Raw genomic sequence first — 15,890 nt, 5'->3', positions numbered from 1 at the left:
AACTAAAACTAGACGGGCTGTCTCAAAATGGAGTACGTTTTCTTGGCTAGTAGAGAGAAAAGATAAGATAAAATACATAAAACATAGTAAGATTCTTACAGGAAGCAAAATGGGGTCAATGACTAATCCTTTTGCCAGCTGTGCCTTGTTATGATATTGTAATATGTTTGTAATATAATAGAAAATTAGCGCTCTCTGGAATTTTCTGTTGACATTTTTTACTTTGGCCTTATTTTTTTAAAATAAGAAACAGGTTTTCAAACTCATCTAGAATGATATTTTAATACATGACATAACAAATTCAGACATTACAATGAGTTAAAATGAAAATATAGGTAGCCTGTAGTTAAACTTATAAATTAACTAGCTGAGGCATAGACTTGAGACCCAGTCCTACAAACTGTTACATGCATAAGACTTCAGTGAGCCCCATCTAAGTAAGAGTTTGTGTCATCAGGCCTAAGAGCCCAGTCCTGCTCCCACAGAACTCGTTAAGAGCTTTTGCCATTGATTTTAGATTTGCCTCTGGCTGACTTTGCTTGAATGTTTGTTCCTGCAGTTTGACTACTGGGCTGGGCCTCACAATCTCAGAAATAGAGCTGAGTGAATAACTGATTTTTGAGTTCAGTGGTCAAACCAAAAAATCTGGAAAAAAGTTGGTTTATTTCAAACCACAATTGATTTTTTATTTCCCCCTGCATCTCCCAACTGGAAAAATTTCAGTTTTGGTTCAAAACTGTTTTGATCCTTTCAAAATTGTTTTCCTCCTTTTTTTTAAAAATTTATTTATTTTTTTATTCAGCCAAAACTGAATTCAACCCAAATTCATAAATTGCATTTTACCAGCTGTACTAAGGCTTGTCTACACTAGAACATTTCGGTGTTGCAACTCTAAAAAGCACCTTGCATCCACTCACACAATTCCCCTCCTTTGGTGAATGGGCTTTCAGTCTGCTTTTATGACTGCACTTGTTCTGAGTAAAGCTAAGCACTGTTTCACCCAACATGTTTTGCTGCTGTGCCAGTATAAACAGGAGCTGTTGCAGCTGCAATCGTACAGTTGGTCTTCCCATTGATATCCCATAGTGATCCTAATAAATGACATCTCCACAACTCCCTCCCCTTCCCCCGATCCGTACAGGCCAACGGTGCTGGTTGGGTGGTCCCATCTTATAAAGGCACAGAGACCTATTATAAGTAGACTTTATTTCAGTTTTCTCATTAGTTTTTCTACAGTAGTCTATACAGTAGGAGTTTTGTGGAAATGCCACATGGGACTACCAAAATAACTTTTATTCCAAAGTTTGCTACAAATAGGTGCAAAAGGGTCATTTTCCCTTGTTAGATCTGATTTCCTTGCAGGACTTTGATCTAGCCAGTGTGTGTCTGCCTGAGTGGTGGGCCCCCAAGGGTGTTGCTAAGTTAGTCTGGGGTGGGTGGGAGTGATGTGAATAGAAAGAAAGCAGTGGTCGGGATGGGTTCTATAACTCCTGTTACCTTACTCCAACAATGATGGGTAAGGTGCATCCTCCTGCGGTTGAATTATAAGCTTCCTCCCTTCCCTCCCTGCCACAAGTGAAAGTAGCCGCTTACTGGCACTAGCACAGCTATTCTCTGCTTCCATGACCACCTCATTTGTCAATAACAGGCATATGCAGTCTGCCCTTATGGAAACACCACCAAATACCCCAACCTCTATGTCCTTACGATTTTCATCATCTTGAGTAGTATGTTGTCTTCTGGTAACAAGGGAATGTAGAAGCTTGGGAGCAAACAGAAGAAGGGAAACAAACAGTGAAAAAGAAGCTGAAAAATGAGACAAGATATGGGTAGTGTCAGGAGAAAACAGGCATAGAAAAATACAAGAGAGGTGTGGGGGAAGTAGGTTAATAGGCAACAACTGTGGTACCAGTGCCCATAAAGCAATACAATGGAAGATGGTGTCTCTATCAAAAGGTTGAGAAGCATTGAACCAAGTCCTGATTAATTTCCCTGTACTTTACCATGAATCATATGTGTTTAATTTAATTTTTGTTAAGTATTCAAAGATTGGAATAACTCCCAAGTATGTTTATTTTACTGCTCAGAGACCACAGAATATGATTAACATGGGTTTTGTCTACCAAAACTGAAGTCTTTTATAGTTTATTATATTTTTCAGGAACATCCATCGCTTGGGCAACTTTCTGAAAAACTGATAGACAACAACATCAATGTTATCTTTGCAGTTCAAGGAAACCAGTTTCACTGGTATAAGGTGTGATCAAAGTCATAATTGCAATTGATTTCTTTTTAAAAAGTGCAGTCTTAAGATTATAATTGTGAATAAATTATTGCATTTTTCATAGGATCTTTTGCCTCTGTTGCCTGGTACTGTCGCAAGACAAATAGAATCACAAGCAGCTAATCTCAATGATTTGGTGGTAGAAGCCTATCAGGTGTGTTTCCCGTGAAGATTTTGTATTGTTTTTTTTTTTCTTGTTTGTGCAGTTTTCTTACATATAATAAACTACAGCCTAAGGCTGAGATTTTCAAAAGTGCCTAGGGCAGTTAGGTGCCTGACTCCTATTGAAAGTCCATAGGAGTTGGGTGCCTGGCTCCTTTGAAATTCCTAGCATGAGGTCCATATCTGGTGAACATTGTAAGTGACCTATTCCTCTGATGGTTAGGATGGGTTCTCAGTTTATTGGTGCCTTAATTGCTCCTGACTGTCCCAAGGAATCCTTTGCACCGGTTGTCATGCTACTTCCTAGGAAGTGGTTTGTGGGTTTAGGTGCATTTTCTGTGTCTCCGCCTTCCTTAACTTTTTTCTGTCACTTCTGCCTTCTCTAATTGTTTTCCTTTTTGGTCTCTCTTTTTTTCTCCCTCTTAGTTTTATATTCTATTTCTGTTCCCTCCTTTATCCTCTTACTTTTTACCCATTCTGTTTTCCTATACATATGCTTTCTTTTTTAGCTGTTTTTCCCAAAACCAATATTACATAAAGGCTAAGAAATGTAATACAAAACTATAGACATTGCATCTGCGATATGGCTGTATATTACAACATTTTTTTACTTGTAGGAGTTGGGAGTGTCTTATTTACTGATGTCCACTTGTGGTATAGTCTTAAAGTAGGTTTTGCCATAGCAGGATAACTATGTTAAAATTGGACTTGCAAGGAGATCTCAGAGCATTGGACATCTTTTGTGTAAGGAAAAAGTTTTACAAACCATTGTCTTTTGAGGTCTGAGGATTATCAAGGCATACCAAATAAGTCACTAAAGTATGTCACTGCACATTTAACTTGCAGTGCTGTTAAAGGCAGGCACTATGAAATAGCCAAAGACACACAAAATAGGGGGAGTTGAATTGATACAAATCAGTTTTTCAGTGAATTTAATCTGTGTTGTGTCTTCTCTGATCATGTTAATTTTGAAAGGTGATTTCCAGAAAACTTCCAAGGTTTGTGCTAAGCATCATTTGGTTAAGGCCACTGGCCTCTTTAGCATTCCATAGTATCAGTAGATTATTTCTTGCTACATCGTTTCTGACCTGTAACATGGCACATTTGTGTTAGTCATCAAATATCCTACCTCAATTTTTAGAAGATACCCCTGGACATAATGAGAAGAAATGAAAATTTCACAATGTAACCTTTTTGTTTTATCAAAGATTATTCGGGACTTTCCTGCTCCATCCACCCACACTCTCATCCTGTTTTTTACTTCTCAAATATCCATTATTTCTCTTCTTCCTTCCCTCCTCCCTTCCTTGTGGGTTTGGTACTTTCAGTTTTTAACATGGTTCTAGCATGTGTGCTGCACAAATACATTGTGAACTGGCCTTGGATGTTTTGCCTTCCTGAAATCAAATGTGTTAATATAAGAAAATAAATGTAGTGTTAATGTTAGATAGTGGGCGTTTTGCACTTGTGTTCTAAGCAGGGAAATCTTTTGGCTTATATATGGAAAACACTGCCTGAAAATCCTTGGCTAAAAAACGATAGATGAGTCACTGATTTTCAGAGGTCACAAAACATGTTTTCAGATTCATGTAATTTATCTTCCTTTTATAACAGCAAAAATGTCCAATTAAATATTTAAACCCCACTAAAATAGGGGAAAGTATACATATCACTTTTGTACAGATAGTAGTAGCTTTTAGCAATCAGTTTTAATAAATCTGTAATAAGCCAAATAGAAGAAATATTCCCTCTAAAATGAACAGGTGGACTCATTGCACAGTAGTGCAGTTTTTGATTATGTTGGGTTTTTGTTTCATATGACTGTAGCACTCAAATGCCCCAATCAGGATTGGCTGGTTGCCTGCTTAATACCATCTGTCCTGAATAAATCAGTTAGTATAATCCAGTAGCTTTTAGAATAACCTGAGCCTTGTCCTGAGAAAATTTTCCTAAGCAGATGCAAAATGTCATAAGAGGAAACTGTCAAGCTAATTTGGAACCCTTCCTGCTAGATAACAATAGATGCATACTTGCTCTTTTATTTAAAGAGTGCTGTTAAGACAGCATTGTCGCTGCAATAACCAGTTTTTGTTACACACAGTCATTAGAATAGGTTTTTCAATGGTCATAAATATACAGTCACAAAAGTATGTAAAAATATCAGGAAACTTGAATGTGGATACCCTAATCTTCTTCTTCGAGTGCTTGCTTATGTCTATTCCAATATAGTTGCGCGTATGTCACGTGCACCGTCGCTGGAAGTTTTCCCCCTGGTCGTATCCATCAGGTCGATTCTGGTACCCCCTGGAGTGGCGCCTTCATGATGTGGTATATAAGCACCTGCCACCTCCTCAGTTCCTTCTTCCCATCCATGACAGTCGCTGGAACGCTCTCCTTCTCTTGCTCTGCATGCAAATACTCCTTAGTGGTTTCCTGTAAAATAGAGTGTAAATAGTTCAATTAGTTGGTAGTTAGCAAATAGTTAGATAAGATAGGGTATTTGTAAGCTCCTGCACCATGGTGCTTACCACCAGGGTCCCGAGGCATGCCTTGGTCTCAGAGCTTCAAATAGTGTGCAAAATGCCACAAGCCCATGCTGGTAAGCAACCTGCATGACAGCTGCCTGAAGTGCCTGGGAGAGAGCCACATTCAGCAAAAGTGCCAACTCTGTAAGAACATTAAGCCCCGGACTAAGAAGAGAGACAATAGACTAAAATTTCTTTTAATGGAGGCAGCACTTCGCATCAAAACCCTCATTTAGAGAGGCTCAGCGAGACCCGGGATCCCTGGCACTGGTTATGCCAAGAAGTCAACCCTGGCTGGTTGGCACTGCTCCCCATCACCAGTGCAGAAGAAAAGGACAAAGAAGTCGGAACGGGGACAATTCACTCTGAGAAAAGCCACAGACAGAGTGAGACCTGTGTTGGGCCACTCTCACATGGGCAGCAACCAGCCTGCACCGTTGACTTCAGCCACGGGAAGGGACCCGTCGAGTCTGGTGCGCATGGGCTCCCCACCTAGGGTAAGCCAGAGGTGACTCAACCCTAGAGACATATGAGGCAGTGAGAGGCCTTCTGTCCCTTCCAGCGCCTCCTCTAAGCCAGGGCCCATCGGTGGCAGCCCAGGTACTCTAGGAACCTGTCCCACAGAGGCAAGGGCTTGTCTTGGGCAAGCCGACAATAATGGTGAAGCACTGCCTGGCATCTCGCTCATCCTCTAGTAGCTCCACTCCTCGCCGATTGCAGCCCCAGTGCCGGACGCAATTCCGACACCCGGTCACGACCCTGGCTCTGCTGCCCATTGAGGCGCTGATCACATTCCTGGAGCAAATCACCATTGAGGCACCGCTCCTCAACGTGGTTCCATTGCATAGCACTGATGGGTACAGCACCGCTATGATCACTCAGGAGCGGGTCCTTGGGCTCCAAAGTTGCAGGCAGGGTCTTATACCTCGCGACACAGCAGACATCAGGCGGACCTTGGGCATCCTGTGCCGGTGACCCAGGGGTTGGCCCAGGCGACATGGCCACCTGCCCAGTGGCAGATGCCCTACAGTGGCCAATGTGGACTCCATGGGCAGCGCAAACCTACCAAGCCTCCCACATGGGTCGGTCCCACTTGGTGCCCTCAGAGGTGAGGGTACCTCCACCTTCCCCTTTGGAGAGGGGTTCAGTTCCGGGGGCAGAAGTGGAGGAGGCCTAGGACACCCCCACAAGGGACCCACCAGCCATGGAGGACATGCAGTCCCAGATGACATTCCAAGCCTCCTCATCATCTTCTCCCACAAGGCAGTGGCAGGTATGTCCATAACACCCACGCAAGTTGATTACAGGGCCCATCAAGAGCTCTCATATCGAGTGGTTCAGAACCTGAATGTACAAGTGGAGGAGATAGGGGAATTTGCCCTGGCCTTGGTGGACATATTGACATCCTCAGGTCCAGCTCGAGTGGCTCTACCTTTAAACGATGCCATTTTACAGCCATCAAGGCAAACCCCTGCATCTCTCCAACCCACGGCTAAGAGAGTGGAACGAAAGTACTTTGTTCCCCTGAAGGGGTATGAGTACCTATATACTCATCCCCCGCTGGGTTCCCTAGTTGTGGCTGCTGCAAACAAGCGGGAGAGACAGCGACAACAAGAATCCTCGCCTAAGGCAAAGGAGGCCAGGAAACTAGACCTGTTGGGGAGAAAGTTCTACTCTACACAGGGCCTCCAACTGAGGATCTTGAACCACCAGGTCCTCGTAAGTTGTTATGACTTTAATTCATAGTCTGCCATGTTAAAGAGCTCTTACCGGCAGAGTCTAGAGCAGAGTTTGCAGCTTTGATGGAGGAAGGCAAGCTGTAGCCAAGGCATCCATCCAGGCGGCCTTGATGCTGCAGATGCGGCAGCCCACACCACAGCCACAGTTGTAGTAATGAGACTGAGCTCTTGGCTCCAGTCCTCTGGACTCTCTCTCATGAGATCCAGAAAACAATTCAGGACCTGCTGTTTGAGGGAAATTCTCTCTTTTCAGATTAAATGGATGCCCATCTTCATAATCTGAAGGATTCCAGGGCCACTCTGATGTCGTTAGGACTTCACACACCAGCCCCGGCTCATAAACTTTATAAGCCCCAACCTATGGGCCGATTCTACCAGCCTCATCAACTGCAGAGGCAGGACTTTGGTCGGCGGAGGAACAAGGGCTTTAGGAGGAGGCATACACCTCACGCCCCTTCACCATCCACGTCTGTGCCCTCAAAACAACCGGCGGGGTCTAAGCAGTCATTTTGTGGGTGCGCCCAAGGATGGCACACCAGACCAAAGCCTGGATCTTACCTCTATGTTTGTGGCCCATTTGTCCCATTTTTACTGTGCCTGGATCAACATCACTTCAGACCATTAGGTGCTCCACACGGTAGAAGTGGGATATACCCTGCAGTTCATTTCTTCCCCTCCTTCCCACCCTCCCTCCCTGTCCCTCTTCAGGGACCCTGAGACTTCTGGCCCATGAAGTATAGTTGTTCCTAAGGGTGGGAACCGTGGAAGTCGTTTCTGTGGAGTTAAGAGGCAAAGGGTTTTACTCACACTACTTCCTGATCCCGAAGGTCAACAGGGATCTCAGACCCATCCTAGACCTGCAGAACCTCAACAAGTTTATGAAGAAGTTGAATTTCAGTATGGTCTTCCTAGCCTCTAATATTCCTTCCCTAAGATTCAGGAGACTGATTTGCTACCCTGTCGGCAGCTCCACGAGTATTCACAAAGTGCATGGCAGTGGTGGTGGCCTTTCTCAGGAGGCAAGGAGTGCAGGTCTACCCTTACCTGGATGACTGGCTGATCAAAAGTTGTGAGAGATGTGCTGGAAGAGCATATGAACCTCATACAGTCCACTTTCAGGAACCTGGGGCTTCTGATAAACAAGCACAAGTCGATTTTCTCTCCTATTCAAAGGATAGAGTTCATAGGAGCGGTTCTCAACTCAAACCAGGCCAGAGCTTCCTTGCCAGAGAACTGCCTCAGGGCCATCCAAGAGATCATAAACAGCCTGAAGTCCTTTACCATCACCAGGGCATGGAGATGCCTGAGGCTCCTGGGACATATGGCCTCTTGTACCTACGTGGTGCAGCATGCACAGCTCAGACTGCAGCCTCTCCAAGCATGGGTGGCATCAGGTAACCAGGCCATCACCCATTGGACAGATGATCACTCTTCCCTCAGCAGGAATGCTCACTCTCCAGTGGTGGCTGGACTGAGACACAGTGTGTGCCAGTATCTCCTTCACAAGGCCCACCCCTTCAATGTTGCTGGTCACCAACAATTTGGACATGGGATGGGGAGCTCACTTGGGGCCCCTCAGGACTCAGGGCCTCTGGACGTCAGAGGAATTAGCCCTACATATCAGTGTCAGGGAATTAAGAGCAGTGCACCTAGCCTGTCAGGCATTCTGTCACAACCTACATGGCAAATGCGTGTCACAACCACAATGTTTTATATAAACAAACAAGGGGGTGGGCTCACTCCTCTCCCCCATGGCAGGAAGCGCTGAGGCTATGGGAGTACTGCATAGTCAATTCCATTCCCCTGGAAGCCTCCTGTCTACCAGGCACTCAGAACAGGCTGGCAGACCACCTGACAGATCCTTCACTAATCATCACGAGTGGTCCGTCTGACCAGACATCTTGAATGCAGTTTTCCAGAGGTCGGGGTTTCCCCAGGTGGAACTGTTTGCAACCAGATTTAACAGGAAATGCCCCCAGTTCTGCTCGTACCTGGGGCACAGCTCAGGCTCACTCTCGAATACCTTTCTCCTTCCCTGGAGAGGGAGGTTTCTCTACGCCTTTCCTCCCACGCTGCTCATCCATAGGGTGTTGCTCAAGGTAAGGAGGGACAAAGGTGCACATAATCTTTATAGCACCGGCATACCAGTCAGTCTTCTGGTGCTGCTGGACTTGATTGCCCAGGAGCACAGATGTATGCTCCACCCGAACCTGGAGTCCCCTATACTTGAAGGCCTGGAAGCTCCATGGCTGAGTGAGGCAGAACAGGACTGCTCGGCACTGGTGAAAGCAGTCAACTAGAGTGGCCTATTTGGCTGCGTGGAATAGGTTTATGCTGTGGTCACTGAAGAGAAAGATCCTACCTTTGGAGGCCCCACTGCCCGTTATCCTGGACTACCCATTCTACTTGAAGAAGGAAGGTCTTGCGGTATCATCCATCAGGGTTCACTTAGCTGCAATCTCGGCCCCAGCGGTGAATGGCTGGTTGGTATTTTCAAACCTGATCTGTGCCCGATACTTGAAGGTATTAGAGCATTTGTATCCACAAGTGTGCCAACCTCTGCCTCCTTCCGACCTCATCCTGGTAATGTCAAGACTGACAGGGCCACCGTTCGAGCCAATGGCAACATGCCCTTGCTCTACTTGTCCTGTAAGACAGTCTTCATGGTAGCCATTATTTTGGCCAGAAGAGTCTCAGAAAACTGAGCCCTCACCTCTGAACCGCTGTATACAGTTTTCTTCAAGGACAAGGTCCAACTTTGACCACATCCGTCCTTCTTTCCGAAAGTGGTCTCTTATTTTCACAGTAACCAGGACATTTTTTTCCCCATATTCTATTCCAAGCCTCATGCTAATAGGCCAGAGCAGAGGTTACGGTCTCTGGACGTTAGATGCGCACCTTTTTACATAGAAAGGACCAAGCCATTCCAGAAGACTACTCAGCTTTTTGTCGCTATTGCAGAGAGGATGAAGGGGAATCCTTGCTCGACACAGAGAATCTCCTCTTGGATCACATCCTGCATCCGCATGTGCTACGATGTAGCTTAAGTGTCACCTCCACTCTTGCCACAATTCCGAATAAAGAATCCACACTCCACAAGATCCCAAGCCTCTTCAGCGGCATTTGTGGCTCGAGTCCCGATCCTGGATATCTGCAGGGCGGTGACCTGATCTTCTGTCTACACATTCACCTCGCACTATGCCATCGCTCAACAGGTCAGAAATTCTGCAGCTTTTGGAACAGCAGTCCTCCAGTCTGTGTCTCAGCGAAACTCTGATCTCACCACCTGACTGATTGCTTGGGAATCACCTATATTGGAATGGATGTGAGCAAGCAATCAAAGAAGAAAAAATGGTCACTAACCTTTCTGTAACTGTTCTTCGAGATATGTTGCTCGTGACCATTCCACAACCCACCCACCTACCCCTCTGTTGGAGTTGTCAGCAAGAAGGAACTGAGGAGGCGGCAAAGCAGCAGGTGAATATATACTGCGCCATGAAGGCGCCACTCCAAGGGGCATCATAGTCAACCTGATTGATACCACTAGGGGAAAAACTTCTGGCGATGGTGCATCTGACGCACGCACACCTATGTTGGAATGGACATCAGCAACACATCCTGAAGAACAATAACCTTATGGAAAGGTTAGTAACCGTTTTTTCTTTTTCAGGATTACTAGTTAACTGATCGTATGTATTTGGAATATAATTGGGTCTTTATATGGAAAACAATGCTTTAATTCATTCCATTATTCGAACAGACAAGATTTTTTCATTTCAGTTAAATCCACTCAGTCAAGCATGGTCATGTTTTAGATGCTAATGCATATTACATGTTGAAATGCAATGTAATTAAAAATTGTTTTTCATTACAGAAACTAATCTCTGAAGTGAAAATTCAGGTGGATAACCAGATCCAAGATCTACACTTTAATGTAACTGCAATCTGTCCTGATGGAAGTAGAAAAACAGGCATGGAAGGATGCAAAAATGTGGCTTATAATGAAGAAGTATGTTGAGTTTCTCAGTTGCAAAGGAATTGAGCCATGTATTATATGTTTCTTAGTTGTATGGTATCTTCTAGAGCTTTTTTAAGACCAAAAGTAGATTTCTGTATTCTTGATTATCAACTCTCCAAATTCACCTTGGCGTTATTTCTCCTGAACCTTATTTAAAACCAAAAGCTAATGTTTGTTCTCACTGATCTCCTGGAGATAAGGTTCAAAGCATTGTTGTCAACAATCTAAATAATATTGATGAGGATCATTCCCCACAGCCCACCATTGGATGTGCTCATGTTTTATATGAAAGGTCTCTTCAGCTGAAGAGCCTTAAAGGTATGTAAGGAAAAGAGAAGAGTCATTAGAGGCAGATTGACAACTGCTTGACCATGGCTTGGGGCATTTTTTTTCTGCTTCTTTGCTTAAAAATTGTGTTTTCTACACATGCCCAGAGATCCTGGTAATTGGTTATATTGTGTAAATCAGATTAAAGGGTCAATTTATGTCCATCTGGAGCATTGTCCTCTAGTGGATGTAATTGGTTCTATTTGTGCGTGCATTTATATCTTTATTCCATTGCTTAAATTGGCAAAGCAATTTATTTAATTCATTAAAAAGAGGTCTGTGCTTTTTGGAGTGTAAGTTCAAGGAGTTCTATTCCTCTTACCAAGTTTATGTAGCTTAGCTAACGTCACTCATGTCTATGTATGTGTGCAGTCACAAATCAGTGGATTTGCTCTGTGAAATTTAGAAATTACACCATGGTTTATGCTTTTGTAGATTTTGTTTGCATGACTAGTTCCAGATCGGCTTGCTAGTTTTTTCCTTTAAGCTCAGCTACAGTGTTCCCACCTATGCTTGCCATAGATAGTATCATTGTAATATAGTTCTGTTTTCTAATGAACAGAAAAACAAATGTTTATCTGTTTCCTTTTAATAAAAAAAAAAGATAGCAAATGTGGTCCAAAACTTAGCAGCAGCTGAAAATCAGCCTTCTTCAAGAGGTTAACTTCTTAACAGTAAATCTTCCTTTCAGTATTTGTTTACTTGGAGAATGCTTTTCCTTAATTCTCACATTCCTTTCATTGCACAATCCTCCTTCCTTTCTCCTCCTACCAAAACACAAAACTTTGGAAGATTCTGTGACCTCTTCAGGGTATAAGCACTTCAGCTAGTCTTTCTAGTAAGGCTCGTCATAATGTTTGGTGGTCTTCATACTGTGTCCTAAAAGCACGATACTCTTTCAAATGTTGTATAGTGGTGTCCCAGGAGTTTAGGGTCATGCATCAAGAAAATACGGGAGAAAGACAATATACCATGTCCTGCTGCTTGGAGGCACGGCCTTTCTCCTCTGTTACCCATATACAAATCAGGTCTGAGGCTTTCTTCAGTCTGGTCCCAAGATAGAGGTAACTGCCAAACAAAGGCTGGCTTTCTTTAGCTGGGGGTCAGAGAGGTGTGGGGGAGAGAAGAAAAGGAGAAATAAGCAGTTTTAGTTTCTTGTACTTAGTCCAACTTCTTGTGTAATATAATAGTCCGTTTCTTATTTTCTGTATCTGGGCTTTGATTTAGAAGTCTGTAGACCTAGTTACCTCCTTAGACTGGAGAAGACTGAAGTAAAACATTTCCTTCTTCCCTAATTCTTTTACCACCCCTTCTTTCCGTTTATATTCCTGCTCTGATGAACACAGGTGGGAGCTTTCCCTTTCCAATCAGCAGGCTGAGCAGCTTTTCAAAAGAGGCCCCCATGCCTGGTTGCCTTCATAGGCAGTACCCTACCAGTGGAAAAGACAATGGAAATGTCAAGGTTTTAATACTCGGTTGACCCAACCCATGGGAAAATATCTACTGCCTTCAAAGTTTCCAAAGGCCATGGGTTTTAGTTCATCAGTGGGCTGGCATATCAAAGAAGATGGATATCCCATGACAGAAGGACCAGAAGAAAAAAGGACAGCTCTGCAGAAGTGATTTGCAGAACTACTACTGCCTTTAGCTCTCTATAGTTCTATGTTCTGCGACTGTCTGTCCTTCCCCTGCCCCTGCTAGAATCTAGATAGCCACCAAGAGCTCCCGTAGCCCTCTCTCATCACAGGGCAAGAGTTGGGTGTGTTCTGGGCTCAGATTTCAGGCTGGTTCTTGTTGCTGTTTTTGTTACATTTGTATAAGATCCAGGGGGTTGGAGGGAGGTATTTCCCATGCCTAACCACTTGAAAGTAGTGGGGATATATTGTTGAAGATTCCTTAGAAGATGGTCTTCTCCATCATCCCCTCCAGCTGGCTTTTTGTCCGGTGGAAGAAGGTTTGATGAGTCCCTGCTTTCTGTTTGCTGATAGCGGGAATGAGTTGGCAGCCAGAAAGATCTCACTCTGTACAGTCTACAAACCTTATTTTTTTCCTTGCTCATTTATAAGTCATAAAGGGAATAACCTACCCATGCACTCATTAAGATGCCAGCAACACACAGTGTTAAGGGTCACAGTGGTATCATATTTTGCATATTGGAAACTAAGTGTATGTAGTCCCCAAGTAGAAGAGGACATTCATGGCCTAATCCAAGGTATTCATGCAGAAGTCCTAAAAGCCAGATCAGGTCTCCAAAGGAAACATACATATGTTATCATTCAGATTACATAGTGAACCTTCAAATATTTAATATTTTAACTTTGTTTTATTTGCTGAGCTAGTGTTGGTGAAGTGCCAAAAAGTGTAAGTGGTGTTACAGTCTTAACAGTGCAATATGCATGTATATGTTGTTCAAACAAATACTTTTATTTAGATCTTAAAGTGACACAAAGGTTACTGATATGTTAACTCACTGATGTTAGGCTACTCTGAAAGGTTGATACATTTGTATTGGCATATATTGTAAACTCTTTGTGGCAGGGACATGTCCGTTGTACGGTGCCTTGCACTGCAGAATCCCAATTATGATCGAGGTTTCTAGGGGCTGTCATAATGTAAATAATAACAAGAAAAGAAAATTTCTAACATCATCATCAGAAGTTAGAAACAGAACAGCTACCTTTCCAAATTCTGTATTCCTTTCTTTAAATCTGCATTCTGCAGATCATGTACAATGTCTTTTCAACATGAAATGTAGGCTGTTTTTGTCTTGTACTATTGGGTTTCACTATGCTTGTTACTTTTGTCATTACTAAAATATGATGCATTCACTAATTGCTACTGTGTCTTCAGTCTTATTGCTTGGTAGGTATTATAAGTGGTATGATTTCTTGTTTAATTTATGATAGAATGTTGAAACAATTTACAGGAAATAATTACTACATTATAAATGCAGTATTTATTTTTGTCTTAGGTGCTTTTTAATGTCTCGGTTGCAATGAAAGGATGTGGTACAACTGGAGGAAGAAAATATGTGATAATCAGACCTATTGGTTTCAATGAAACCACCATAATTAATATATATAAAAACTGTGCCTGTCAGTGTGAGGACAGTGCGAGGCACAAAAGAATATGTGTCGATGAAACTTTTCTCGATGGTGAAAGCACCCATTGTGAAGACACTAACTGTAGTTCCAGTGAAGATACATTTCCTTCTGAGAGGTGTAAGTTGCACCCAGACCAGCCCATCTGCAGTGGTCAAGGAGACTGCATAGGTGGAAGATGTTTCTGTCACAAAACCAAGCTGGGCAAAGTGTATGGCAAATACTGTGAAATGGATGACTTTTCTTGCCCATATTACCATGGAAACCTGTGTGCTGGTAAGCTACAGAATTTAAGTGTGTTTTTGTTCAACCATGTGTTTTATATACAGTATGTAGTCTAACAATAATGAATATGGTTGTCAAACACTAAATATTTCATTAAGTTAATTTATTTATTTTTAAAATCTGGTAGAGTGTCTGTAGCTCTGGTGACTGAAACTCAAAATCTCCTACACTTTTGAGATTGTCTGAACCAAAACCCTGGACTTAGACAGTCTCTAAATTCAAGAATTTCAAGACTAAACTCTTACACATTTTTTTCCGGAGATAGCTTATCCATGATACCAGTATTGTTGTTTCTATAAAAGAAGAGAAGCAGCTTTTAAATATGAGTCCGTGCAAACACCACCAAACTTTGGGAAATATCTTTCTGGATCTGATTTTGTGTCTCAGGCTCATCTCTGGTTATATTATGACATGGATTCTGAAGAAGATGCAAATGCATAACATAGTATAACTACAGGTCACCCCAAATTAATGCCATCAGACCTTAGGTTGATCTTCAATTTCATATGCTAACAGACTAAAGTAGCTCAGAACAACCAAGCCAAAAACAGGACAGTGTGAGCAGTTTGAAACCAAATAAGCTCTTGATTTGGTACTTTAGGCCTTCATTCCATTCTTGGGGTGAAATTCTGTTCGCAAAGAAGTGTGAAAATGAAAATTTTGCCTGAGGCAGGAGTGTGACATGAATGCCAAAACACCATTATAACAGAAGCAAAGAGGCAGACAGTACCATTAGCATCGGTCAGCCAAAATTATTTTCTTTTTCTCAATGGAAATAAATTTAAATTTTTATTTTAATTTTTTATTTTAACATAACTTAATCTGTAAATATCTGTTTTGTAGTCCTCACTGTTTAACGAAATGCATCCATGTATTTAATTTCACTTCACTGTATAGTGCCCAACCTGTGGACTGATGGTCAAACTTAGGTCACAGTTACAGTAGTGCAAATTTAGAACAACTGCTCTGACTTCAGTAGAGTTATTCTGGTTTAACGCTACTGTAATTGTTGCAGTACCCGAGTAGGCTGCCCACGCTGAGACCCTTTTCCAGTCCCTTGAGAGTGCACCCCTTTCAAGTGTCAGGCATCCACTTCTCTTTGGGATGAGATCTTGCAATCCAACCACTCTCCAGCTGAGTTTCTGGGTTACTTCCCTGGTTGCCAGCCATATTATTTAGCAAGTTCAGTGAGCTTGGCACCTGCAAGATTTTTTTTCTCTGGGCGCCTGTGACAGCCTACATTTGCAATGATATAGAAACCGAAGCATGTTTTATTTTGCCCAACAGGTACACAGTGCTTAGAGAAGTACATTTAAAATAACTGACCTACACATAAGTTCCCTTACCTAAGCTTAACATTTCTATCCGGTGCTCAGGTTGGTATGGCTTATTCCCCATCTCTGAGTTGGGAAAACCAGCCTATGCTGCTTACAGCCTTCTTCACTGGAG

General features: G+C 42.8%; 1 protein-coding gene across 2 annotated transcripts in view; it reads left to right on the top strand.

Annotated features, from left to right (window-relative positions):
* ITGB8 (integrin subunit beta 8) overlaps positions 1 to 15,890 on the top strand; it is a 69,296-nt gene that overhangs the window by 43,226 nt on the left and 10,180 nt on the right. The window contains exons 7-10 of one of the 2 annotated variants that reach the window (XM_007069512.4): positions 2,162 to 2,257; positions 2,349 to 2,438; positions 10,585 to 10,719; positions 14,027 to 14,432. In XM_007069512.4, the coding sequence (XP_007069574.1) occupies positions 2,162 to 2,257; positions 2,349 to 2,438; positions 10,585 to 10,719; positions 14,027 to 14,432 (727 nt within the window). The remainder of the gene's footprint in view (positions 1 to 2,161; positions 2,258 to 2,348; positions 2,439 to 10,584; positions 10,720 to 14,026; positions 14,433 to 15,890) is intronic. The other variant, XM_043541097.1, reaches the window with a different exon arrangement.

The sequence above is a fragment of the Chelonia mydas genome, chromosome 2 (assembly GCF_015237465.2).
Source record: "Chelonia mydas isolate rCheMyd1 chromosome 2, rCheMyd1.pri.v2, whole genome shotgun sequence".
Taxonomy (NCBI): Eukaryota; Metazoa; Chordata; order Testudines; family Cheloniidae; genus Chelonia; species Chelonia mydas.
Note: the sequence above shows the minus strand (reverse complement) of the source record. Positions and strands in the feature narration are given on the sequence as shown.